Genomic DNA, 26,459 nt, shown 5'->3' on the forward strand with positions numbered 1-26,459 from the left:
AAACAACTGAAACAAAGATCTAAAAGCAGTTTAGCAGCAAACTTTTTGAAAACTAATATTTATGTAATTCTCAAAACTTTTGGCCATGACTGTATATAATATAAATGTTTAATATACACATAAATGTCTGGGTCTAAATTTTAGGGTGGTCCCTCACACAAGGATCATCATATTTGGGAGTCTGTGGCATTTAAAAACTTAAAACCCAGAACTATTTAATGGCAATTCTTAACTGTGTAAGTTTTGATGAATTAGTGGTTAATTTGTTAGTATTTATCATTTGTACAATTTTGCATGATCTGTTTATAGTGATGGTTATGTTTAGGGGTTGGCCTTCATGCAAATATTTTCTAAAAATGTTATGTTTTTATAAAATTCACAACATATTCATACGAAATCTCCAACTTGTAAAATAGTTATGTTTTCCCATGAGATGAAAACCTTTAACACAGGTGGCCACATCAACATCTGAGAACAGATTAATAATCTTTATGTCCCCTTCACTTCAAATGAACATTAATCACTATATCGCAAAGCAAATAACAGACAACTTTTCAGCAATTGGAAAACATTTCATGGTTTATAAAATCTTTTGTACAATATTTATACGAAAAGGTTTACAGGATTCGTGCAACAGTAGTGTTTCTACACTGTAAGAAACACAAAGCCACAGAGCATACTGATGGAGGAGGGTTTGTGAGGTCAGTGACAATGTCCAGGCTCAGCTCCAGGTGTTTTCCTCAGAACAACTGTGTAGTTTATGTTGACAACAGAAGTATTATTCAATTGATCTTGGGAGGGGTGTAGTGAATTCGGCACCTTTCATTGAAAACCTGGAGGAAAACATGATAATTAAACACTTCTAAAAAAATGCAAACCACTCGGATCAATAGGAGACACTCAATAACTCACCTTCAGACTCCGGTCATTGACCACTTCCTCAACATTTAGCTCAGACTGCATGAGTTTTAACTGTAGGGAAATACTAGAGAATTCAAACAAGAGTCCAACCAATTTCAGCCCAAGTACATATAAATAAAGACATTACCTTAGTTTGCTCTTTCCTGAGTTGCTTGATTATTGACAAGTTGTCGCTATCTTTTGCCCTCTCTTCACGTAACTGCCCAACGACAGCAGAGGTCTCTGTAATACATGACTTTATTGCCTTATCTCTGGAAAGATGAGCTTCCATGAGCTGAAAGGCATAGGCAGTACAGAAAAAGGGCTTGTAATTAATGCATCACAGATTATGACATTATACTTAAATCAGTAATACATCAAGAACAAAATTAGGGGATCTCTAATAATATTTTTTTATTTTTAAATAGTATTTTGCATGGTGATACATACAGATTCATAAAGTTCTTTGCAGGTCTGTGTGGCATCCACTTTGCCTGAAAAGGATGCAGTGGGCACGGTAGTATTGAGGCCATGGACAATTCTGTCATCTATGGTGCGCATCGCTTTTAATACTTCCTACAGAACAAGAACAGAGATGCACAGTATGTCAATCTAAGTAAAAAATCAACTTTAAGTTACCATTTGTTCTTGTATTGTAAGTAAGGCAATCACAGTTGTTCTAATGCTTTTCAACCCTTGCTATGCTGAAAATTCTTTACCTAATTTGCTGTAAATCTTGGATTCAATCTTTTTGTTAAGAAATACGATACCTGTGCTAACTGGAAGAAAACAGATTGATAAACATGTTGAATCCAATATCCACTAGCAAAGAAAACATCTTACCCTCCATTTAGGCATTATTGATAGAACTGCTACTATTTTCTCTTAAGGTAAAAAACCTTGGTAACTATGACACGTTACATAAAGTGTAGAGTATAACTAATATATAATATATAATATATATATATATATATATATATATACACAGGTAGCTGACAACATTAAGCAGAGTGAAAATCTGTTTCAAACTAGATTTTCTAATTCTTGTGTAATTACTATGCATGCGGCTTTATGGGTTTATATTAACTGAGGGACACCTAGAATACCTCAGAAACTATTAAATGAATTGGAAAAAACACTGAGAGATCATTCAAAACCATACATAAAATTGTTTTCAAAAAATAAATAAAACAAAATAAAATAAAATAAAATAAAATAAAATGTCAAAACACCTACATTATACACCTTCCCCTATAATAAACTTTAACTGAAAATCCTGGTCCTGAAAAAAGTTAATGAGTCCAACAACCCACATATTAAACCATATGTACTTGATGATTTAAAAAATGTTTAGTATTGTGTATAAATTAAAACTCGTCTAATGCATACATTTATATTTACAAAGCACGGCGCAGTTGCTTAATCGCTCATGTTTGCTCTGCTGCTCATTGAACCTCACTACTGCATGCAACAGACCACGAGGGTCAGTCATTCACACAACCTTCCCGTTAACATCATAATAACGTGCTTATAAAAATCAGTATGCGCTTAAATATCCTGCATAATTTTATCCTGCCTGATAACAACTTTGCACGTTTTACCTGAAACATTGAAAAGTCCTCACAGTTCAGAGCTCCACCGGGCGCCGCCATAGTGGACTGAAGAGGTCCTGCGCGCTGAGGGTGACCAAATACTGCCTGAATTACATTTACTCTAAAAACTGTTGTTTTGAGCCTAACTAATCAACGTTACAGGTAATTATTAAGTGTTCCCGTAAGCTTTTACTATAGTAAGCCAACTTAACAGAGATAGTGTGACAGAATTATTTCTGACGATAAAATTTTAGATTAAACATGAGCAAGTAAAATCCACAGGTGATTTATGCGAAATATTTTGCAGAAATGCAGATATTTAGTATTATATATTTTATTTAACTTTACTTTTAGTTATACCATTTACAACTACATTCGTGTTACGCTCACTTTACATACGTAACTTGTGTCCTTGACAGGCACTCGTGTGAGGTGAGCTGTTTGGGCTGCTCAGGGTCCTTCAGGGTTACACCACAGCTCTGCGCTCGCACATGAACTCGAGCTGACTTTAAGGTTAGAGGAACTAAACCTGGCATTGTGATTTGGGCACGATTTCATGCCTTAAAAATTGTCTTTATATTTCATCATATTTTTCTTCAGAAGTCATGATCTTCAACATGATCAGAGGGCCTCGCGCCGCTTTTGGCACTTTAATAGGTCAGTATTTTAAGTGTAATATTTGTTTTGGTCGCAGCCAGGCAGCATATGATAAACTTTGGCACTGGGCACAGTGGGCATTCTTCAAACACTTGTCGGCATAAAACTAGCAGTGAAAACATGACTAGATATACATTGTGACGCAGTTTAATTTTTCGAGACTGGCATGATCGGATTCATAAGGTTGTTGCGTGGATTGTTACGTTTAATTTATGTTTTATCTAATGCGTGAAATGAGCCACGCCTCGTTATAAAGATTTTACAACTCCATCTGATCTCTCTTACAAAAAATGTACCATAGTATAATTTCCGGTAAAGTAATACATCATTAATGGAGTTATATATTATTATGTATCTTATCGTGTCTAATATCTTAAAATATAATCTATTTATATATTCATCACAGTATATATAAATTATGAATATTATTTAAAAAAAAATACTAAGAGCCGTGGTAACTTATACGACGGCGTTTTAGTGCCACGCTAAAAAAAAAAAAATCTAAGATTTAGAGATTTAAGTCGAAATACTTCGAGAATAAAGTCAAAATATTACCAGAATAAAGTCGAAATATTTCGTGAATAACGTCGAAATATTACGATAATAAAGTCGAAATGTTTCGATAATTTAAATCGTAGAAATTAAAGTTATATTATTTTGAGAGTAGGGCTTTTTGGGGATGCAAATGTTCCGGATTGAGGGCACCGGGATTGATTTGAATACTGTTGCGTCCGAGCGGCCGCAGCATCTCACCGGGATGAGGATGAGGATGAGGAAGAGTCAGTTTTAAGGACTCGCGGAAACCGCTTAATATCAAGAATATGATATTTATTGACAGACTGAACAGGAAAACCTTTGGGGGGCGCTGTAGCTCTCTTTTTTAACGCTTTTTTAAATACACTAACGTTACAAATATATGTGGGATTATTAGCAGAAATCATACCATGTGTCATACTCGCGGGTACAGTATGCTTGGAAATAATATTTCATGTCTTCCATTGCATTCGTTATTTGTAGTGCGCCAGCCACCCAATAGCAATAAGCTTTGTGCTTTCGGTAGGCCTACTTTTAATATGTCTCAGCTTTCAAAATCAATTTTATAGCGAAACACAAATTATGTGTCTTAACTGTAATGTGTTTTTCAAGCCATTTCATGATCAGATCGCTGTATTTATGTGAGACAATTCATTAAATTAAACTGTTTTCTTTGTGAAAATTCCACCACCTACTCCGCAAAAACGTGTGTGGCATCCAAACTTTAATTCCTCACATGTAGACTATTTAATTAATAAAACGTTCTGAAAGTTGAAGTGGGCTTCACCTCGTTAACATAGACTAAGTTATATTGTTTTATTCTCTGAGGTAGCCTGTAGGCTATAACATGTAAGTGACTAGGCCTGGTCACAAGCTGTTATATTCAGGGTATAATACAGTAAATGATTGGACATAATATTTATCATCTTTCATTCATTACTTGTTGCACGCCAGCCACCCAGTAATCACAATAATTTTGTGATTTGTTGCTTTTAATATGACACAGCTCAGCTTTCTAATTCTGTCAGTTTTATCATGGAATACAAATTATACATGTGTTTTTCTTCTATATTTCAAGTTTATAGCAAGATATAAAAGTGAAGGAACATCAGAAGGCATGAAAAAACAGCAGCCTATATCTTAATTTATAATGAAAATAATGTCTCATTATTGTAATTGGAAAGACACATGCCGCTTAAACTGAAGCAATCTGTCATGCCACATTAAAGAGCTTGAAAAACACATTATTGTAATATATTGTTTGTATTTCGCTATAAAACTGACAGATTTTGAAAGCTGAGATTTTGGAATATCTCCTGGTGCTTCCAATCCGGGACATTTTTGCATGTGCAAGGCCACAATATACTCTCAAAATATTTTAACTTTAATCTTTATTCTGGAAACATTTCGATTTTATTCTCGTAATATTTTGACTTTATTCTCAAAACATTTCGACTTTATTCTCGAAATTATCTTTTTCATACAGTATATATTAAAATTTATTAACAAGGATGCTTTAAATTGATCAAAAGATGATCACGATGATGATAACAACATTTATATTGTTACAAAAGGTTTCTATTTCAGATAAATATTGTTCTAACTTTCTATTCACAAAAAAAAAAAAAAAAAAAATTCTACTCAGCTGTTTTCAACAACAACAATAATAATAATAATAATAAATGTAATGATGCTAAAAATTCAGCTTTGAAATCACAGGAATAAATTACATTTTAAAATATATTCAAATAGAAAACAGTTATTTTAAATTGTAAAAAAAAATCTAAATTTAACTGTATTTGATGTACTTTTGATCAAATAAATGCAGGCTTGGTGAGCAGAGGAGAATTCTTTAAAATCAAAAAATCCTAGTGTTCAGAAACTTTTATCTGGTAGTGTGCGTATATATGTATCTATAATTTACATTGTGAGTGTGTGTTGTGAATATCATAAAAATAATTACTAAAAGCTGTGGTATTGCTCTGTATGTACAAAAAATTTTTTTTTTGCCTAGCAAAAATAAGATGTTCAAATGATTGAATTAAAGATCATTCTTAAACAGCTGCTAAAATGCTAAATCAAGCTTTTAAATGCAATGTCATTTCTTCATCTGGGCAAAAAACAAACAAACAAATTATGTTTTAAACTTGTATCAGTGCAAATGTTACAGGAAACAACACATTTGTGTTGCATAAACATCATTATCACCATGACAGACTTAAAGGGACAGTTCAGCAAAAAATGTTCCAGTAAGGAATGAAAGTCAAACCATTTAAAACATGAGGGTGAGTAAATGACAGAATTCTCACTAAATGGTCCCTTTCCTCCTATAGGGCAGGTGAGGAGAGGTGTGATGACCACAGGGAGCAGAAGACTGTGCAGCAAGCCTCAAGAGGGGCCATCCGCACCCCAGGGTCAGTACTCGAATATCCATTCACTTCTACCTACCTGCATTAGAAGGCGGGGCATATGACGCAGCACATGTCATGACACAGCACTTGACATGACACTGCACATCATTCCAGGACGTTTTGTTACAATTCAAAGAAGGAATTCAAAAGCAAGAAAAAACATGCACGTAACACGCAACAGCATAATTATGATGTAGAGCAAGATAGGGTCCTGTTTTGGCTGTTCTACAAGGATCAGATTGTACTAAAGAGAATTTCATTGCTTTCCAAGTGGACTAACTTTTCTTCACCTTGTGTTTCCTCTCTCCTTGTTTTCTCTAGCACAACGGCTTGGGTTTAAAGTACCAGGTTACCGCCCATCAGAATGGGATAAAAAGATGCTGCTGTGGTCTGGGCGATTCAAAACTGCAGAACAGATTCCAGAGTTTGTGTCGTAAGTGGGCTTTTCCTGTTTGCATTGAGATAAACCCCCAGCTCCAGGCATACTACTGAGCATATAGTTGGTATATGAGGTCATGTGACTAAAGTTCTGCCAGAGTATTGGTGGAACACAAGAGACGTCCACTGTGAAGTTCAAACGAGATTGATTACTTGCAGTGTACTGACAGGTAATTAGTGTAATTGATGATATCTGGACAGAGATGAGAGTGGGCTCTGTTTGTGATGTTAGGCATGTCCTCTGTGACCCATCATATTATTGCTTTTTTACTAGGGATCAGTAAAAATACTGATTTAATGATTGATCACGATATTCATTTGTATAATCAAAGTGTCAATCCTTAAAACCCCAAAGATCAATCGTATTTTACTGGACGATTAAATTTCAGTAGCTGTGTGTAAACATATTGTTAAAGCCTGTTCACATTAAGAACAATAACTATGTTAGCATAATTGTTTAGTATAAATGTGCTGCAGGCTGGGATAATTCTGGGTTAATTCTAATTGGCTGTCAGTGTTTTAAATCGTTCAAAAGCTGGAAAATTAGTTCTGAAAGTGATTCTTATCTTTCCTCCATATCATTAACGTTATAGCTTTTGTGTGGACTTGCCTATTATCATTAAATAAGATTGATTATTTAAGCTTTATCGTTATAGTCTATAATAGTAGTTAATTGTTCTTGGTGTGAACCGTGTGAACGAGCGTTTAAATGCTTTCTCTCTGCATTTAATATGTAAAAATAATATTTTCGTAATGTACCAAGTAGGAAAGTTCCCTGTGTTTCTTGCGTTGCTTTGGAGCGGCATAGCTCCTCCATTGTTGAATCTTTAGCGCCACAGCAAAGGAAATCGTATTACATGAACTGTTTGTGGATTCTCAGTCTGTACTGGATATGTTGAAATTAAAAAACAAACAACTTGTACCTCGAAATAACAACAAGAAGCGTCTTTCTATCGTTGTCCTACATGCAAAAACAAACGTGCACAACTGCACGTGACCGTGAAGCTCAATTAAAAAACAAGCGACTCTTATGAACTGGTTCTTTTCAGTGAATCAAAAGCACACAGCGCTACCAGTGAAGCCCGATTCAAGAAGAAATTACTCCAACGAGCTAGTTCTTTTAATTTATTGGTAATGAAAGGTTCATATATTGGTTTTGGGAGTCCCCAACAGGTTGCCAAAAAACACTTTCATTGTCTTATAATATGCATTTATTTGTACCTTACTTGCTCAATGACTCCCAATCGATTCGCTCAACAATTCATCTTTCCAAAGCCCTCCTTTGCATGCCACTAATCTGCGGTGATTGGTCTGATTGGTCTTATTTTCATTTCATCATGCCTGTAATACCTGCTAAAGCAGCTTTTGTGAGCCCTTAAATTGAATTAGAAAATCTGTGATACCCTGCCCTACTCTTAAAATTTTTTTCTTTGTACAATTAGACTTGACTTGTTTAAGCATATCTTCATGTACTATTTTATAGTATTTTCTTTACTTATGAAAATACTGCACTGTTTTCAGATTTGAGATGATTGATGCTGCCAGGAACAGAGCGCGTGTGAAGGCCTGCTATGTGATGATGGCACTGACCATCATAGCATGCATTGCTATAGCTGTCTCTGGGAAACAGGTAATAAAAAGTGTACTGCTGTATAAATGATAAGCTAATATTTATAAGGTAATATTTGTGTAATATATGGCTCTCATATCCTTTAACCGATGCCTTGCATGGCAGGCGGCAGGTCGGCATGAAAATCTGACCTCTCAAAACATGGAGAAGAAGGCTCGATGGAGAGAGGAAGCACAGAGAGAAAAGGAGGAGGCCACTGCACTTGCAGAGAAAGCCCAGTGAGATGCATCCATCTGAGCTCCATCAAGGCCCATGTCTCAGTGTCAGCTGTCATCATACAACAGCCAGTTTTTTAATGTCAAATGCCACACACCATGGGAACTCTGGTGGAGGTGGTACAGGGTTTCCTTCACATAGTTAACAGATTTTTAGAGTAGTGTATAAAATAAAGATGTGAGATTTTCACCGTGTGATTTTTTTTTTTTTTTTTTTTTTGTATATATACATATATATATTAAGAAAAAATAAAATTGTGTTCCACTGTTCTTTGTCTTTACCATTATCTTTAAAGTCTTATTACGATCTAAATTTTTTTAAAGCTGATTTTTAATAGTAATATAAATAGTAGAGGTCGTCCGATAGTGGATTTTGCCAATACCGATAGCTAGGTTGGACCACACTGGCCGATACCGATTAATTATTAATGATTAACAGAAGCTGAAATCACCGCGAGCATCACACGCGCTTCAGTATAAATGAAACCTTGCATCTGCGCCATTCATTAGAGTCACGCAGAACATGCAGGATTCATATTTAAATCGACTTTTGCAGCTTAATAGTAACAGATACTAGTCCATATCGCGATTTGATTTAAGTGTAATGACCTACTTTTGATTAATTCATTCAAAATGTGACCATTTCCGTGACATTCTGCGTTAAACTGAATTCTGTTTTTATGACTGGATTCCGTCCGCATCACGGAAATCACAGGGCACTACAATTATACCAGCAAACTGTATAATTGCACACTTTAACTGCTTCTATTCTTGAACACTTGATGATTATCTAATCAAAATAAAAGAGCAGCGCTGAGTCTAGCAGAACTCACCTGCAGTGACGGACTGAGAGTGAAAAAAACGGCACTGGATTTTCTCCCAACTAGGCCCACCAAAACTACAAACAGTCGCTACTATCTCACAATATTACAGCAATTCTGTTGTATTTATGGCAAATAACATCACAAAACCCATGGTGACCCTTCTGACAAAAAACAATACAAACCATCACATAAATTACAAACCATCAACTTTTAACCATTAAACAATGCTATCATGTAGTGTGTTTTTTTGGGACATATTACATTAGGATGTAATGGTTTTAACAAAAGCCACCAACAGAAGCCATTAACAGTAGAGACCAACAGGCACCATTACAGTTTCCATTAAAACCAATACAATTTCATTATAACCAGTAAAACCATTACAAATTATATGGTTTCTATTTATTTATTTATTTTCAGTAGGAGATTGAAATAAATGTATTATTGTATGAACTAAAATACTTAAAATGTATAATATGGCAATAATAAGCATAAACCTGGAATTTAGAAACCTGAAACAACAGAATTATTCTATTTGAGTATTCACATGTCTGTGTGTGTGTGTGTCATGTTAATCAGACTTATCACCTTATATTTTCTAACTCAATAGGCCTATCTCTAAAATGTAACCCATTGTAGAATCGCTGCTGTCTCTTTATGAATGAATGGAATATTCATGTCAGACAATGCGAAGTAATAAATAGCAGTGAACGCTCGGACCAGGGGTGTCCTGGGATTTTAATATAGTGCTCATAGGCTATATGTTCTATAGCAGTGATAGTGACGAGGGCCAGCATTTTCACATCCACACACCTTTTACATCGTCTTACTCAGTTTCCGTTTTTTTTTTTAAGGAAATTAAAGTATAATTAATGTAACTTGTTTTTAAAGATTTTATTAACTATAAAACTGCAGTTAAGCTAATTCAGAAGGAAAACTTTGCATTGTCTGTAAATTTGCAACAAACAAATGTACAGAGGTCCTAGTTTTTTTTTTTTTTTTTTTTACTACAGAACATTCTCAAAACAACATAAGAGCCCAGTTAAAAAGGGCTTATTGAAAAATAAATAAATAGTTATTCCAAATGGTACCATAAAATAACTGCGTAACTGCAGGATTTTTTAAACAAAATTTAAGATCTTTACAGACCTTTTAGGACCTGCACACTTCACATTTCAGCCTTTAAACAATTTTTTTTAAGAAAAGGGAAGAGTCAACAGTATCAATTATTATATTAATTTAAACAATTAGGCTATTATTAATCAATTATATTAAATTACATAAAAAATATCTTAGTGTCTTAAGACTTTTATAATGCATTAACTTTTTGTCGATCCACTGGTTCACATTTAAAAATATGTAGCAAAAACAGCAGACGGGCTTATAGAAGCACAATGATGTTATGCTGAATTTCTCCAAATCTGTTCAGATGAACAAACTCATCTACATCTTGGAGGACCCGAGGGTGAGTACATTTTCAGCAAATATACATTTTAGGTTTTCCCTAAAGCCGATGTTTGTTGTCTGTGCTTGATTAACCCTGTAATACCCAAATATAGAAAAAACAAGCACTTTTTTTTTGACCTCTCAGATATTGTTTTAGGTGGTCTCTGAAGCAGAAATTAAAGATTTTTCAAATTTTTTACATTTTAGTAAGTTTTTAGGGAAATGTTGTAATATTGCAATGTTGGCCCTAGTTAGGAACAGGATTTCTGTATTTGTACTCACTTTGTCTGAACAGGGTTGATTGCTTACTTAGCCCCATAACAGTATATATCATGAGTAATAATCACACAACAATAATTTTTTTTTTTTTTATGAATAAGCATTTATTAATAAAAATATTGAAAAAAAAAAAACTATTTATAAAACTTTTTCTTATATCACTTTCAATGTGGTTTGAATAAAGTCCGTGTTTACTTTCAGTGATAGTCCCTAAGACAATTCTTTTCAGTTGAGAAGCACAAGCAAACATTGCACCTGCTACACGGTGTGTTTGTGTATCCATTATTGCAGTGTCTGCAACGTCATCTCTTCGTCTTTACTGGGAAATGTGCAATCATGTCTTTGCATACATCCAGTGGGGGGTGGTCCGATGACCTCTTGGCTGGGGGACTCACATCTGTTGAGGATGGTCTCTTCTGAGGATCCGAATGTTTGTATGTGTTCGTCTTCCCTGAAGATGGTCGCCCTCTCTTGGGTGCTGTGTTGTGTATGTTCACCAGGATGAGAGAGGTTGCAAGTTGTGCCTGAAACTGTCTCCTGTTCAATATCGCTTTCTTTGTCATCTTCAGAGCTTTACAGTCCCGCTTGTAGAGGAGCCAGGCGTTAATCACAGCAAGAATGATGGTGTGCCAGAAGATGTAAATGTACCAGCGGTGGGATTTCATGGGGAACTTGTACTTGGCAGCAAATGAGTCCAACAAATCCACACCTCCCATGTGTTTGTTGTAGTTTTGACCCTCTGGAAGTGTGGAGGCGAGCTTCATCACAACATCACCTGACAGTCCAAGTTCAGATTTGGCTTGTCGTATTCCATCTACACTCCCTTGGTACACATCAAAGTCACACAGCATGCCAGAAATTCCAGTTCTCACCCACAGTTTGAACCCCCATGGGTGTGGCTTGTCACGCATATACTGCTTGATGTTACTGAATCCCCCCTTGAAAGAAATCATCATTTCATCCACAGAGTTGTGTTCTTCATCCACCTGCAGGCATCTCTCCCTGAATGAATTCAGCCATGGTCTGAGTTTACAGAGTTTGTCCTTCTTTTCCATCTCTGACACAGTTAAGTTGTTTGTAAAGTGTAATGAAGTCAACAGAGATTGGAATCTGTTGCAGGACATCACAAAAGAAACGGGGTACCGTGTGTCAGTCTCCCAATACATACGGACTCCAGACATTTGCATTAGGCCCATCTTCAGTTACATGCCTAGCATCTTCTCAATTTCCTTATTATTGGTGCAGGGTATATACAGCAATCCTTAAGTTAAATTTACTACTTTTTAATACCTTTTTTACTACCTTCAGAATATTTTTTAAAACCATCACGGCACTGAATTGCAAGTGTTAATCAGCGACCTTTCTATTATTTACACAGATTTTGACATATATAACATACAAAAAAAGAATAGATTTAGAGATTAATGTTGACAACATATTGCACATTTATTTCACTTAGTAAATAAAAATAAAACAAACTACATAAAATGTGCAATGGAGAGAATGGATAGTTCCAGCACACTGGCTGGCATTCATTGCAAGTTGATGCATTACAAACGGGCATCATCTATGAACTGTTGCGGATTCTATGAACTGTGAACGATGCTAATCCAAATCTGATGATGTACCCGGTTTTGTCTTTACCACACGTGAATGACTTCGCGATGTCAGAGTCGGGAAACATTTCTTTAAACAGCTCCGAAATTCCTTCATTGGAGTTCAATTAGTGGTGATTAACTGCAGTGTTCAGACACCGCAGAGCCTCCGCGCGCAGTGTTGGTGTGGCGCCCATGACCACCCGGAGGTCAGACGTTGCTGGAGCCATAGCGTTGGCCAGTAGGCCTACAGTGGCACTAATTTGCGGCGGTGGTGGTGGAGGTGCAGCCGCGCAGACAGCTGAGATTGGTAGAATTAACTGCTCTCTCCGAGCACGCATTCCATTTTTATGTTTGGTGGATTGCATATGCGACCGAAGTGCGTTAGCTCCCATCCAGTTGACATTGATGTTTTTTTTTTACACACCGAACAATAAGCCTGCCTGTTATTCCCTACTACAGGCCTGAGCCAGTCCTTAAACGCTGGGTCGTTAACCCAGCTATTAGAAAACTTGCATTTGCCCATGAAGACAACGATGGTTGTCCAGTCGTTGAAGATATGCCTTGAAGCAAGTCTAAAATAAAACGTAAGCCAGCCACTTCTGTTGAGCGCGCAGTGTTCTGAGATAATGCCGAACGACCACTGAATATGACGTCAGCATCAAACATACGTTGAGACGGAGACGAAAGATCTTTGATTATGTGCCCAGATATGCTAAAGCCCATATTTAAACGAACTAACGCGAACGCAGATAGAATTTCAATCAGAATAGGACACCTGATAGTCTGAAAAAATAATACCTAATTTGGAAAAAAAATAATACCTCTGAGACCACATTTAACACTTTTAATGGCCTTAAATTTGACAACTTATATTCAACACTTATTAAAAAATTACAAAACCCAAACAACAACCAATAGTGTTTACAGATGTTCAATTTTTTTGCAAGCTGTACTCATTTGTGTTTCTTGTCAGAGCCTCAATCATGTCTTCTGTCACAAACTTTTGAATGATAAACTCCTTTTTCAGCCAGCGAAACCTGTCACGGGGCACGGTGTTTTTTTTTTTTTTTGGTTGGGGCTTGATGTTCACATCATCACTGGCTGGGCATTCAGTGGGTTGGTGGTTTTCTTTGTCCATTACACTTGAATCAGTGTCATCTGAGTCCATTTCAAAATCGCTCTCTCCATTTTGGACTGCAGCAATTACATCCTGCACACCGAATAGATGACCTTTCTGCGCTGGTGGCATTCTGAAATGGAAAAAGTAAAAAAATAAATAAATAAGTGAATAATACATATGGGTCTTATATTGTAGTAGATAAACTGAAAGAATAGACAGGGTGGTAGACCATGTGTCGAGGGCAGAGATCTAAGTATTATCCATCATAGTATTATCATTTCAATGCAAATGCTAATCAAAATTCCACAACTACATTTAAACAATACTGTCTGACTGGCCTATTATGCTCTCTACTTATCATATTAAAAGGAACACATGCATCTCCCCAGAGCACTTACAGGTTCGTATTCAAGACCATTCTAACAGTTTAAATTTCAATTTGTGACCATGTGAGAAATGAGGTGTCCTTAAGGAGCACAGGCTATTTTGACTACCACTCTGGCCCAACGTTGTAGAATTACAACATAGACTTGACTTAAGCTCTAAATCAAATTTGATTAATGTTTTCCAAAAGAACTAAATATGTATGTGTTCTAGACATTGTAATAAACAAAAAAAAGAAATATGTAAGGAATTTTACTTACTTGAATCTTGACAAATCCAGTTATGAAAAAAAGGAGATGAGCTCAATGTGAAGTTTGCAGGTAGAGTGAGTTCATGGCCAGATGACCGGACCTATAAACACTTCTTCTAGTCAACAGCATTGTGAGGACAAACAATAAAACACATTAACTATGTAAATGTGGTCTTGAGAAAAAAAAAAAAAAAAAAAATTGCAGACCTTTTTTTTTCAAAATGTTAAAAGTGATGATGTAATTCTGCAACAGTGGGCTTTACAGGGTTAAAATGACCAACCATAAGTAAAATAGCATAGCTATTAGCACTAAATTACATAGGAAACAAATGAGAGCATAGTCAAAAAGGTTAAGCGTACATGAAGAATGAAAGCATAATGACTGGCCCTTCTGTGAATGAATAAGAGGCTTATACAGATCTCAAATTAAATCACTTGACCACCGAGCTTCATGAAACAGCATTTATGTAAATGGCGTAACGGAGAACAGTTACACAATCTCAATATGACAGCAGTATTGAACACAAAGAGCTGGTCATCTCTTGGGAAGAATCTGACATTAAAATAAGAAAACCTAAGTAAACAATCATATCTTGAGCTAATACCCAGTAAATCTTAAGTTCAAATTTGTTGATAAATTCTTTTAAAGTCCATTTGTTTGTCATTTTCCACCTCCATTTTTTAAAATGAGGATTATGGCACCTTCGGTATTAAGAGATTCTAACCCTCGCAAAAATACAATAAAATAAAACAGAACAACAAAACAAACCGGAATTATCTGCTCTGTATTTTTCCATATACAGTTCTAGTCACTTGAAAAATATGGTGTGTCTGAATGTGTGCGCGCATTCAGCATGATTAGACATTAATATAAGTTTGTCTCACACACATGTCAGGAAGGTAAAGCCTTTTCAGCTCAATTTTCAAAAGCTTGTTAAAATATGTTGGAAGCTTTGCAAGGGTTGGAGTTTTCTCAGCCAGAATGAGGCAGCGCTCTTAAATACTTAGTGTTTTTTGTAAGCACATCACGTAATGCAGGTACGTGCCAATCCTCTTCACCTCAATATCCTGAGAAGCGCTTTGGGGGCCTAAAATGCACTACAGAGGTTCGAATCTAAACAAAGGGTGTCTGTTCTGAACGTAAAGTGCCGATGAAGATGACTCTCATGAGAAATTGTCCTCTTGAAGTATCAAATGGTCTAATGCACAGGATACAGGACCTGTCTTTTTGTCTGTCCAGCAGTCTCCGTGAGCGGGAAGACTCCAACTCCCAGAATTCCAAAGGTGCAAATGTGTAACCCTAAAAGGTAATGCGGAACCTGTACAGTTTATTTATTGTCGGAATGCATGTTCGATGCAAGTCGAAGTAAGAATCCGTCTGGCTGGCGTTGTCATTAGGAAAGCCCGGACCCCTCAGTCCGTTTTTGAGTTGTCTGGGTCAATTGAGAAGGTGCAAGTGCCTTGCATTTATCAGAAGTCCTTTTGAGTTTTTCGGCGCATGTTGGCTGTGACTTTTTTTGGGGTGGGGGGATTTTAAAGACATGCAAACACAGTCACACGGTCAGTCCAGTGTTTTACAACAGATGGAAAGCAGATCCCTTGTCAGAGTCAATATTGCAGTCACGTCACACAAGCTGTGCTTTCCTAGCTTCTGTTAAGTCATCGCTGGATGCAGTTTTCCTGAATTCGGCTGAGGGACTGATGGGATATGCGTGCTTTGAAGGGCTCAATGACAGTTCAATGAAGGAAGTGGGATGTTTAAGTCATATGAAAGATCTACTGGTCACATTTTCAACATCAGGACAGGAAGTCGCTATCGTTCTGGAGCCATCGTTCTGTACCGGGCCAGGGAAGTGGGACAAGAGGGAGGAAATGGGTTGACCGGCAACACACGCTCTTGAATATCACACCTTAATTGAAATGTTCATTTGTTAAATCCTTCGCTCTGTTCGGTCAGGGGGGTGTTGCTCACCCTCCAGGGTGGATTTCTTGGAGAAGATGGGGGTGAAGGGAAGTGTTAAAGTTGGAAACCCTCCATGGGAGCCTCACACTGCTGGAAAAGGAACTGCTGCTGCTGGAGATCAACGGCAGGGGCCAGGGCCGGATCTTCATCCTCTGTGTTGAAGTAGTGCTCGATCAGGTCAAAAGCCTTCTGGTAGATCTCCTGGTTCTCATGACCCTGTAGAAACTCCAGTTTGTCCAACCCTGATGGAAAGGAATAGGAAAAGGTTTGTCTTTTTTTCTAAACCCATATATAATATTACACATGTATTTTATAGAATAATATATCTTTTTTGTTTTACTTAATTTTAGTTTTTGAGAGTAACATTTTAGTTTAAACTTAAATTGTAAATAAACTGTTTTATATATTAATATGAACATTTAAAACAAACATGTGAAAACTCATTGTGAAATTCTGATCTCCGGAATTTAAGACATTGGCAGGATTAACACTGCTTAACATTAACAAGGATCTATGTAGAAAGTTGTAATGTGGATGTGATGAAGGGTCTGAAGACCCCAGAAAACCAATTACAGGCATATGATCAGCTGAGGACGAATAAAGAAAAAACCCATTACTATATGACATTAAAACAACAGCAAATTACAGTAATTTGTTATTATTGGAAATATTTTGTATTAATTTTTTGTTATTATTATAAAAATATTACTAAAATCATACAGATAAAGAAACGTATTACTAGGATAATAACAATGCAATAAAACAAATATTATTAACTAATTTGTTTTTATTTTACAGAAAAACAGTAGAATTACAATATTAATATTCATGTCTGTCTTAATTTCTTTGCCTTTAAATATTAAATCACAAAACTTTTTTGGCGGGAGACTGCAGGAAGACCTTTTTTAACTGCATGTACCCTGTACACTCAGACTTGATTTTTTTTTAATGCGTTTATTTTTTTTATTTTTTGCTCTAAATAGTTTGTCCACAAAGAGGCATCACTGGCCCAAGCTGCTGTTTCACATTAAATTATTATTTTTTTTTATTGTTCCACTATAGTAATGATAATAATTTCAATAATATATTGAATTTGATAGGTCTCTCACATTGTCCCACAGCAACATTAAAATAGTGTAGATTAGTGTACAATGTTTTATAATAATAAAAATAATTTATTCTATTTAGTGTCCATTTCATACATTTAACATATTTAATATTGGGGGTATCCAAGTTATTTAACACAAGTTACTTTCCCTGGTAATTAGTTACTTTTATAACTCATTTGCTAACTCAGTTACTATTTGTGAGAAGTAACTAGTAACAATAACTAGTTACATTTTTAAAGTAACATGCCCCACACTGGTCAAAACCTTTGGTGAAATAGTGCAGATCATCTTTGCACGCTCATGTTTGTGCATGCTATAAATGTACACTATTAAATTTAATAACAAGCTTTTGTGTCAGAATTTTTCTTCAGTTTTCTTTTGTTTATGATTTATGATTCTCACTGCATTTTCACTATACATAATTAAGTCACATGAGTATGATGAGTTAATTATGCTTATGAATGCATATTATAAGCAACCTAAACTCACAGTGCTTGCAAAGATGGTGTTTGTGAGGAGCATTAATTACTGTGAACCAAGCCACTCAGAGACTATTAGTTTTCAGTGAATTTACACCAATTCACATGGGTGGGTCAAACTTTTCAGATCAAAAAATATGGAAATCCTTATAAATATGGGAAAAATCACATGCAAGTGTGATGACTAACATACCATACGCTTCTTCAATGAGGGCGCAGTAGGGGTTGATTCCTCCTCCTCGTTTAGCTTCCAGCTCACCCAGTCTTAGGATTTTCTCCAAGCCGTTCAGTGCCACCTGTACGATCTTCGAATCCATCAGAGTCAGGAGGTCACATAAGGGCTTGATGCAACCAAGCTCAACAAGATGCCTGAGGACAAGATCAAAGCATTAAAATATGAAGCCGTCTTGGTTGCTGATGCAGGAATTGAACTCATCACAAAGTGTCACAGGAGACACATGTTAACAGCAGGCTACACAGTGTTCTAACTTACCTGATCTGCTCAGCAGAACCACCAGATGTGGCGTTTGTGATGGCCCATGCCGCCTCCTTCCTTGTACGGAACTCGGCTACTTGCAGAATATTAATCAACGGGGGGAGCAAGTCTGCATCTATCACCATCTGCAAAGATCAAAACAAAGATTGTGAGAGAGAAACAGACACTCAGGGCATTTACAGACCTGTAGATTATTCAATTTGTTCCGAAACAAGGACTTAAAATGTTACAATGTTCAGTTCTCAGATAATCCTACATTTAAAAAAAAAAACTTGATATCACTTTCGAGTACATGAGTTCGCCTACCAATGGTATGAAAGAAGCACAGCTTTCACTCTAAACCAAACTAACTTTACTAGCCAATCAGAATTTTTTTGCAGCCCTGATGAATGGAGAAGCGCGACACGTTGAAAAAGCTGCGAGCCACAATGTACAAAGATGTCCATCTCTAATGCATATTTAGATATAAAAAACGAATTAAAAAGCAGCAGAGCTTTGTAAACAGCTCAGAGTATTCATGTCATCTCCATAAGAACGATATGATTGCCAGAACAAATTTACCGGGATTTTTGAAAAGGTCCTGTTCACACATGATCTTTATCTCTTAATGGTAACTTACCAGTAATATACCAGGGAAGACTGTATGTGTGAAAGGTGCTAAACTCTTCCTCTGTATATGCTGTGAATTTGAATTGCTTAACGTTCATCTGGGAAAACAGTGTTCATGTTCTCATTAGATTTGCAACGTAAACCTGTGTTTGCATGTGGCCAAATATTAAAATTAAATGGATTTAAACATGTTTTAATCGCAGTAAAGTGAAATGTCATCAGGCCGTTGGCGCCCTCTGCAGGTATTTGTTATAATACATAATGTACTTATGTTCATATTATGTATAGGCATATTACATTATGAATTTTAACAGTGTTGTTCAATAAAACTTACTTCAATAAAAATTACTTGGTTTGGATATTTTATTTGAGCCAATTATTATTGCCTCATAGTTAGTTTATATATAAATAGTCATACTAAAGCCAGGTTTTCACTTAGGTCTATTTGTGTTACTAAAAAATATCAGATTACTCAATTGTCAAAATAATCAGTAGATTACTTGATTAATCTACTGATTAATCATTAGTTACAGCCCTAGATTAGTTAAAATATTTCAAAATACAACTGCATTGTTTTACTTTTTGTAATTAAGAGACAAATATTTTGTCATTGAAAGTTTCTTAAAATAGTATTAAAATTGTGTCTCGTTCTAGTGAACCAAGTGTCTGTATTTGGTCTCATCTCATGAGCTAAGTGTATTGTCACACCCCTAGTGTTGATAAGCGGTGATATGGCTCAGAAGTGTATGATATAGCTTTCATTCATCAGGTCAACCATATAATCATGAAAAAAAAAGTCAGTTTAAATAAAGAAAGCAAGAACTTTGCCATAGTATCCTTTCAAATGTTAAAGTTGCCACAGACATTACAACCCACCCCCCCCCAAACCCCCAACCAAACATCATGTGTTAACAGTAAAACATGCATGTACCTGTATTTGTGCACGGTTTCCGGCTGTGATATTGGAGATGGTCCAACATGCCTCTTTTTTAATGGATTCTTTTGGGCTACTCAGCAGGTGAAGGAGACTTTGCAGGGCAGAGCAGTTAAGAATCACCTGTTCATGAGAAAACAAATAATGTTACACTCTAAACATGTAATGGCTACAACATTATTGCAGAGGACAAATAAGTACAGTGGTTTTACCTGAGTCTGTAGATCATCTCCGGTTACTATGTTCCCCACGGCTCTCAGAGCAGGAGACACCACCTTATATTCTGCATGTCTGGAAAACATGAAAAACACAGCTCAGAAGACTGCTGTCATTCTAAGGATTTGAAGTAGCACCCATAAAAATACAAAGGAGAGAAGCCATCTTAAAAGTCTAAGCCAGTGGTTCTCAACCTGGGGGGGCTTGGGTCCATTAGGGGGCCCCAGCAATATTCCAAAGGGTAACAAAATGGCTTAAAGATTCATTAAAATAAGACAAGGCATCGTAAAATTCAGCAAAAACAACTAAAAACCAAAATATTTCTTATTTTTACTTAACTATTTGTTTTCTTTAAGGAACAAGGGGTTCCACAGTCTTGGAAACCCTGGATATATGAGATAGACTAATTTTAAAAGTGTGATTTTTAGACTTGAAAGGTCATATAAATGTATGTAATCTTATAACTCATTCTGCATTTTTTTAATGAATATACATTTTTAAAGTTATGCCAAGCTCTAACATTTTTTTTGGTATCCAGCAAATCACAAAGGACTGAAAGGGGGGCTTCAAATATTGTTGTTGATAATTAATTGGGTCTTGGAGTCACAGTGGTTGAGAATCACTGGATTAAAATATTCATTATTCTTTCCATCTGTTTATTATGTCTTACAGCAGCAGCTCCACTAGTCTGCGGCAGACTCCCGAGTCAATAACAGCCTGGATCTTCTCATTGGGACCATCAGACAGATAAGAAAGAGCCCAGCATGCATCAGCCAGAATGTCGGTATCATTCACAAAGAGCAGCCAGGACAGAACGCTGAGACACGGCGACACCTGCATTAAAAAACAAACACAACTCAGATAAAGGTGTGTATACTCTTGTGACTTAATTAGATTTAATCCAATTACTCAATAATCAAGTTTATGTTGATTTATGTTGGTTTAATATATATTTTTTTTATTATACATTAATCAATGTCATTCTATTGTAAGCAAAAATGTAGTCACATTATCATTAAATTATAAAATCAACATTTACTTAAGTAATTAAGCATAATTATCAATAAAATGTTCTAGCTTGAGCAAACATGACCATGATGACACATGTGCATGCCACCCACAGCAACACCGCTGAGGTTTGTGGATAGTGTAATGAAGTATGAACTGACTATGACTGTTTATGTGCTTGCTTATCATTTATCAGGCACTTTCATCTATCATGCTCTCCTCATTTTCATACACTAATTTGGAAGATGCTTTTATTCAAAGCAATGTAAGAGTGTTTTGTACAATAACAGCTAATACTCAAATGGATTCAGATGCTCTAACTGTAAAGATAGGCCTCGGGCTGTTAATAATTTATGTGCTTTAGTCAAATGTCTCAAGCTACAATAATGTGACAGTTGTTTGTGGGTTTCCCCTTCCTGCAATATTTAGATTTCTCAACTTAAGCCTGAACTTTGTTTACTTCACAAACACACACTTAAAAACGTCTTATGCTTACCATGGCTACATTTATTTAATAAAAAGCAAAAAAAAAAAAGTAATGTGAAGTATAACTATAATTTACAATTGCTATTTTCTATTTTAATATATTGTTAAATGTAATTTATTCCTGTGACAGCAAAGCTAAAGTTTCAGCATCATTACTCCAGTCTTCAGTGTCACATGATCCTTCAGAATTCATTCTAATATGCTGATTTTGTGCTCAAGAAACATTTCTTATTATCAATATTGAAAACAGATGTGTTTTTGATATATTTGCAGAAAACATTAGACCTTTTTTAGGACTCTTTGATGAATTTAAATTTCAAAAGAACAGCATTTTTAGCAACAAATCTACTGTAACACTATAGAAGTTTGTTTATATTTAACACGTCCTTGCTGAATAAAAGTATTGTTTAAAAAAAAAAAAAAGTAATGATTTGAAACTTTTGAATGGTAGGTTGTAAGGCATTATTATTATAATTATTTTTGCATTATTCAGTAATGTTACAAGTCCGATAACAACACACCAACAATTTATTTTATGTAATCACATAAAAAAATGGCACATTAACATTTTTTTTAAATTCTCAACTACTTTGTATAAATAAGTTCTGTTAAATGATTAATAAATGTGATTAATTGCATCCAAAATAAAAGTTTTGTTTACATAATATATGTATGTGCGCTGTGTATATTTATTGTGTGTATATATAAACACACACATGCATGTTCATATTTCAGAATTTTTTTCTATATTAAATATATTTATTTATAATAAACATTGTATGAATATAAATATAGACATGTAAATACATGTAAATATTTTCTAAATGCATACTGTATATGTGTATTCATATATACATAATAAATATACACAGAACACACACATATATTATGCAAACAAAAACTTTTATTTTGTATGCGATTAATCGTTTGACAGCACTTTTATGCATTTCATATATGTATGTGTATATATATATAGATATATATAGATATATATATATATAAAAAATAGAACAGCCTTTAACAGATATATTAGAGATATATTATTCATCCCTACTCTTCCATTTATAGAAATCTACTTTGGAACAATGCATATTGTAAAAATTAATATACAAATAAATTGTGCTGAACTGCATGGAAACAAAAGGAGGAGACTTTTACCTTGGCAAAATCTGGGGGTGGGTTTTTCCCCCTGCACAGGTTAGACAGAGCCCAAACTGCATTCCTCATCATAGTCAGACGGTTTTGTTTAGCCAACAACCTGAGAATGAGAATTTGCATCATTAGAATAACTACTCAACAGTACAGATGTTCTAAAACAGATGCTTGCATGACTTACTGTACTAAAGAGGGTAGAATATTGCAGTCCAGAACATAGTCCCTACACTCAGTGCTGTCCCCTGCAATATTGCCTAAAGCCCACACCGCCTGCAGTGCAAAAAGACAGTTTCAATCACAAAGTTAGTCCCATTTTTTATACCTATCTGGGTGCATTTGTGCCTCTTCAGCAAGATGCTCACCTGTTCCTGTACATCCTCGAAATCCGAGCTGAGCATCTCAATGAAAATGGGCACCGCCCCAGCCTGGATGACCACGCGTGTCTGGTGGGATGTCCCTGAGGCGATGTTAGTCAGAACCCACGCTGCTTCAAACTGCACAGAGACAAGACGTCTGTCACCATACTACAGAAAAGCATTCACTAATGCAAAATTCAAGAGCCAAGAGGATTAAATGAAAATAGCGAGGAGACTTGCAGAATATACACACATTCCAATAGTGTGAGCATGTGCTGGGAGAGATCCATGCTGGATGACTCACTGCTCTGACTTACGGGATATGTCTGCAGGCTGTTCTTCTGCTTCTAGGCTGTATGGTTCATTTTAATATCACTTAGATACAGCATGCTAGGCTCACCTGTAGCGTGCAGTTCTCTCTTCTTTTCAGGAACTCAACAAATCGCTCCACGACACCAGAGGTGGCAATAACCTCATCAATAGGGGGATTAGGCTCTAATGAAGAGTTAAGGATGGGATTAGCATCGTTTTCTCATAAATATGATTATGCAAATGCACAAATTTCAGTCTTCAGGGTCTTTCACCTTTAGATAAGAGCTTTCTGAAGCGCTGTGTTCCTATGAGCTGTTGTTCTGGGGAACTGGAGAAGATCATCTGTATCATGTCCTCAGAAATAACACTTCCCTTTGATGATGAAAAGACAGAAATGGTAATCTATTAAAGATTTTTTCATTAATAAGTAAAACACTATGATTAACTATTGTTTTATCTTTCTCACCGTGATTTGGTCCATATTGTTGGCCTGTGATTCCAGGTATCCACTGTCCGACATCCCATCATCCTCCAGTGTTCCATCCTCCTCCACTGTGGCCACGTTTCTGCGCTTGAACAGCTGGAAGAACACAAACTCTCAGCTCACTGTGCTCAATAAAAATACCAACACGTTCCAAATATCAGTACTAATGTTGCATTTCTTTCCTTTGAGGGAGCAAGCGTGCTATGTTTTTATTATTGTTAAAATATTTTCTGTAGAATCAACTAAAAGTAAGGTATTTTTAGGCTGATTCTCTCGAACATTGTTAAAAAACTACAGACGTTATTGTTTGTGTATTTGTGTGTGTGTGTGTGTATTTGTGTGTGTGTGTGTGTGTGTGTGTATATATATATATATATATATATATATATATATATATATATATATACACACACACATACATAAACTAAAAAACAACAACATCAGAGTATAATAACAAGATACAAAGCAAAGATCCACAAAGCCAGTCTTATATCTCCAATTCTCCTACTTGTTCATCTTTCTTTTGTTTGCGAAGTTGGAGGCCCTCTTCCTCCCTCCTCCTCCTCCTCATCTCATCTGTGTTGAGCGATTTGTTTTTATAGCTTTTGAGACGCGAATTGTCCTTCCCCTGACTCATGATGTTGCCTGCTGGAAAGACATGATCAAAGCAAGATGAGCACAAGAGAAATCACCAAGACTCATTAAAATAGTTGCATGATCTCAGCTAGATGACAGGCTTTGAGAGATCATTTAATGTCACTTGTTTCTATCAGCAGTGGACACATACACCAATCATAATGCCAGATATGCATGCACATCCATCGTTTGTGACATAACTAATCTGACAGCAGCAAAAATACAGAATACTAATGCAGTCAGAGCTGTAATCTACTCAAATGACCTTGTCAGTCACTTAAATGCTGGGCTAAACTAAAAAAAACAACAACTATATGTTGAGGTTTTGTGTCAATATGGTTTAGCCAGAGCTTGGATACTTTCAATCACTTGCAAATAAAATCAATCGAGATCAAGAAGATAAAGACCCCATTATGAAACGGAAGTAGCAAAAGGTTTATTCTTCTGTAGATTCAGACATCAGAAAATAAAAAAAGTATAGGCTGGTGACTGGATGGTTCTATCCATCGGTTGTTGATTGGATTTGAGATGTGGGCGTTGCACTTTAAAGTGGAGGCAGATGAACATTGCAGAGGTGGTGTGCATCACCAGAGAGAAGTCTGTAGTTTTCACCCAAATGTCTGTCTATAATATGCATTTAAAAAACAGATAAGGTTAATATTCATTTCATGCCAAGTTTAGGAATTTTGGGCTATTTTGCTTCCATGACACTTTTTCATACTAATGGAAAGAAAACAGGCAAAATAAAGGTTTTCTTTTCTTTTTTATCTATTTGAATCTGTAGATTTCAATTTCTTTATAAGGCTGTTTTCTCAAAATTAGGTTTTTTTTTTCTCATGCATCTACACTTTAGTAGAACTTAAAGCAAACTTCCAATTCCAATTTTATTCCTCTCTATATTATGATGGTTTTTACAGAGTGGTTTGTCCATATATCATTCACTTAATTTATATAAAATGTAATTCCTAAAAAAATAATAATAATAATTTTTGTCCACCTGTTGACATTATTTTTCTATTTATGGAGTAATAAAATAATTAATAATTGTAAAAACCTTTATTTGTCAATTTGTTTGACCTAATGTGTTAACAAAATGAAACAAAAAATGAACCTGGTTTTATCTAATGTTTAGAATGCTGTTTTGGAAATTTATTTAAATTAGTGCATATTTAATTAGACATGGCCACATATGCATATTTAAGCATAATATTTCAGAAATGCAAAGTCGTTGTTTTAATGTAACGTTACTGTGATTAACCAACTGGGGAAGTACGGTGACATCTATTAGTTACAGTTTTACTCTATTCACTTGCGGCGTTTTTTTCCTTAAATGACTAAAAAGAATATTCAGATATTAGCAAGAGACGGATCCAGACTGGATCTGACAGTGTTTCTTTAACCCGCTTCTCATTGGCAGAGGCTCTTAAGCCCGCAGTGAAGGGGAGCGACCCATCCAACCATCTCCACCTAAAAACACCCCGCCAAACACACCAATCCAATCCTACATAGCGCCAGTGAAGCGAAGACGATCGATTCAAGTCAATAAATGTCATTTTAGCTCCTCACATGGTCGTGATCATCGACTGAAGCGCAGGTTTGTTGGTAATATCGTCTTAACGCCAGACTCGCCTCCCCCTCCCAGATCTGCGCAGCAGCTTCTGTTAGCAACCCTGCTAAACCACCCGACAAGGTTGTCCGACTGCTGGCTTGTATTTAAGTTTTAACATTTGTATCTTTTAAATTTAACATCATATTGGTGGAATAAAACCACTCAAACACAAATAATCCACAGTGGCGTACTGACCTGTCAAAACTGTCTCGTTTATCCCTGCGTCGTTTAAACTGCTACTGTTCTGCCTCCGCCGGTATAGTGAAAATGCGCATGCGCACTGAGAGAGGACATCGTGTGCGAAGCGCATGTCTGGTTCTCGGCGTTGC

The 26,459-nt window shown here is 35.8% G+C and overlaps 3 protein-coding genes across 8 annotated transcripts; 1 reads left to right on the forward strand and 2 right to left on the reverse strand.

The window, feature by feature from the left end:
• Positions 1-561: 561 nt before the first annotated feature.
• Positions 562-3,020, reverse strand: LOC109082438 (protein MIX23-like). Of its 3 annotated transcripts, XM_042751963.1 has the most exons (6): positions 2,892-3,020; positions 2,502-2,576; positions 1,351-1,476; positions 1,049-1,195; positions 913-972; positions 562-833 (listed from the first exon to the last, which is right to left on the reverse strand). In XM_042751963.1, exons 2-6 carry the CDS (start codon positions 2,550-2,552, stop codon positions 783-785), a joined length of 435 nt encoding a protein of 144 aa, XP_042607897.1. In that variant the 5' UTR covers positions 2,553-2,576; positions 2,892-3,020; the 3' UTR covers positions 562-782. The 3 variants fall into 3 exon arrangements, with proteins under 3 accessions (XP_042607897.1, XP_042607898.1, XP_042607899.1); XM_042751964.1 differs by lacking the exon at positions 2,892-3,020 and having other exon boundaries at positions 2,502-2,790; XM_042751965.1 differs by lacking the exon at positions 2,892-3,020 and having other exon boundaries at positions 2,525-2,552.
• fam162a (family with sequence similarity 162 member A) lies at positions 2,912-8,567 on the forward strand. Of its 2 annotated transcripts, XM_019097317.1 has the most exons (6): positions 2,912-3,005; positions 3,093-3,149; positions 6,017-6,097; positions 6,416-6,527; positions 8,054-8,162; positions 8,268-8,567. In XM_019097317.1, the coding sequence occupies exons 2-6, from the start codon at positions 3,098-3,100 to the stop codon at positions 8,382-8,384; spliced, it is 471 nt and encodes a 156-aa protein (XP_018952862.1). In that variant the 5' UTR covers positions 2,912-3,005; positions 3,093-3,097; the 3' UTR covers positions 8,385-8,567. The 2 variants fall into 2 exon arrangements, with proteins under 2 accessions (XP_018952862.1, XP_042607896.1); XM_042751962.1 differs by lacking the exon at positions 3,093-3,149 and having other exon boundaries at positions 2,952-3,005.
• Positions 8,568-14,726: 6,159 nt separating this feature from the next.
• On the reverse strand, positions 14,727-26,443 carry kpna1 (karyopherin alpha 1 (importin alpha 5)). 3 transcript variants are annotated; one of them, XM_042751632.1, is made up of 14 exons: positions 26,326-26,443; positions 24,394-24,533; positions 23,868-23,981; positions 23,674-23,773; positions 23,490-23,584; positions 23,096-23,227; positions 22,915-23,003; positions 22,737-22,836; positions 20,755-20,918; positions 20,081-20,159; positions 19,866-19,991; positions 18,323-18,450; positions 18,023-18,198; positions 14,727-16,483 (listed from the first exon to the last, which is right to left on the reverse strand). In XM_042751632.1, the coding sequence occupies exons 1-14, from the start codon at positions 26,438-26,440 to the stop codon at positions 16,296-16,298; spliced, it is 1,746 nt and encodes a 581-aa protein (XP_042607566.1). In that variant the 5' UTR covers positions 26,441-26,443; the 3' UTR covers positions 14,727-16,295. The 3 variants fall into 3 exon arrangements, with proteins under 3 accessions (XP_042607566.1, XP_042607567.1, XP_042607568.1); XM_042751633.1 differs by having other exon boundaries at positions 24,394-24,530; positions 26,326-26,441; XM_042751634.1 differs by lacking the exon at positions 26,326-26,443 and adding an exon at positions 26,088-26,103.
• Between the last annotated feature and the right edge of the window lie 16 nt (positions 26,444-26,459).

This window comes from Cyprinus carpio, chromosome B24, assembly GCF_018340385.1.
Source record: "Cyprinus carpio isolate SPL01 chromosome B24, ASM1834038v1, whole genome shotgun sequence".
NCBI lineage: Eukaryota > Metazoa > Chordata > Actinopteri > Cypriniformes > Cyprinidae > Cyprinus > Cyprinus carpio.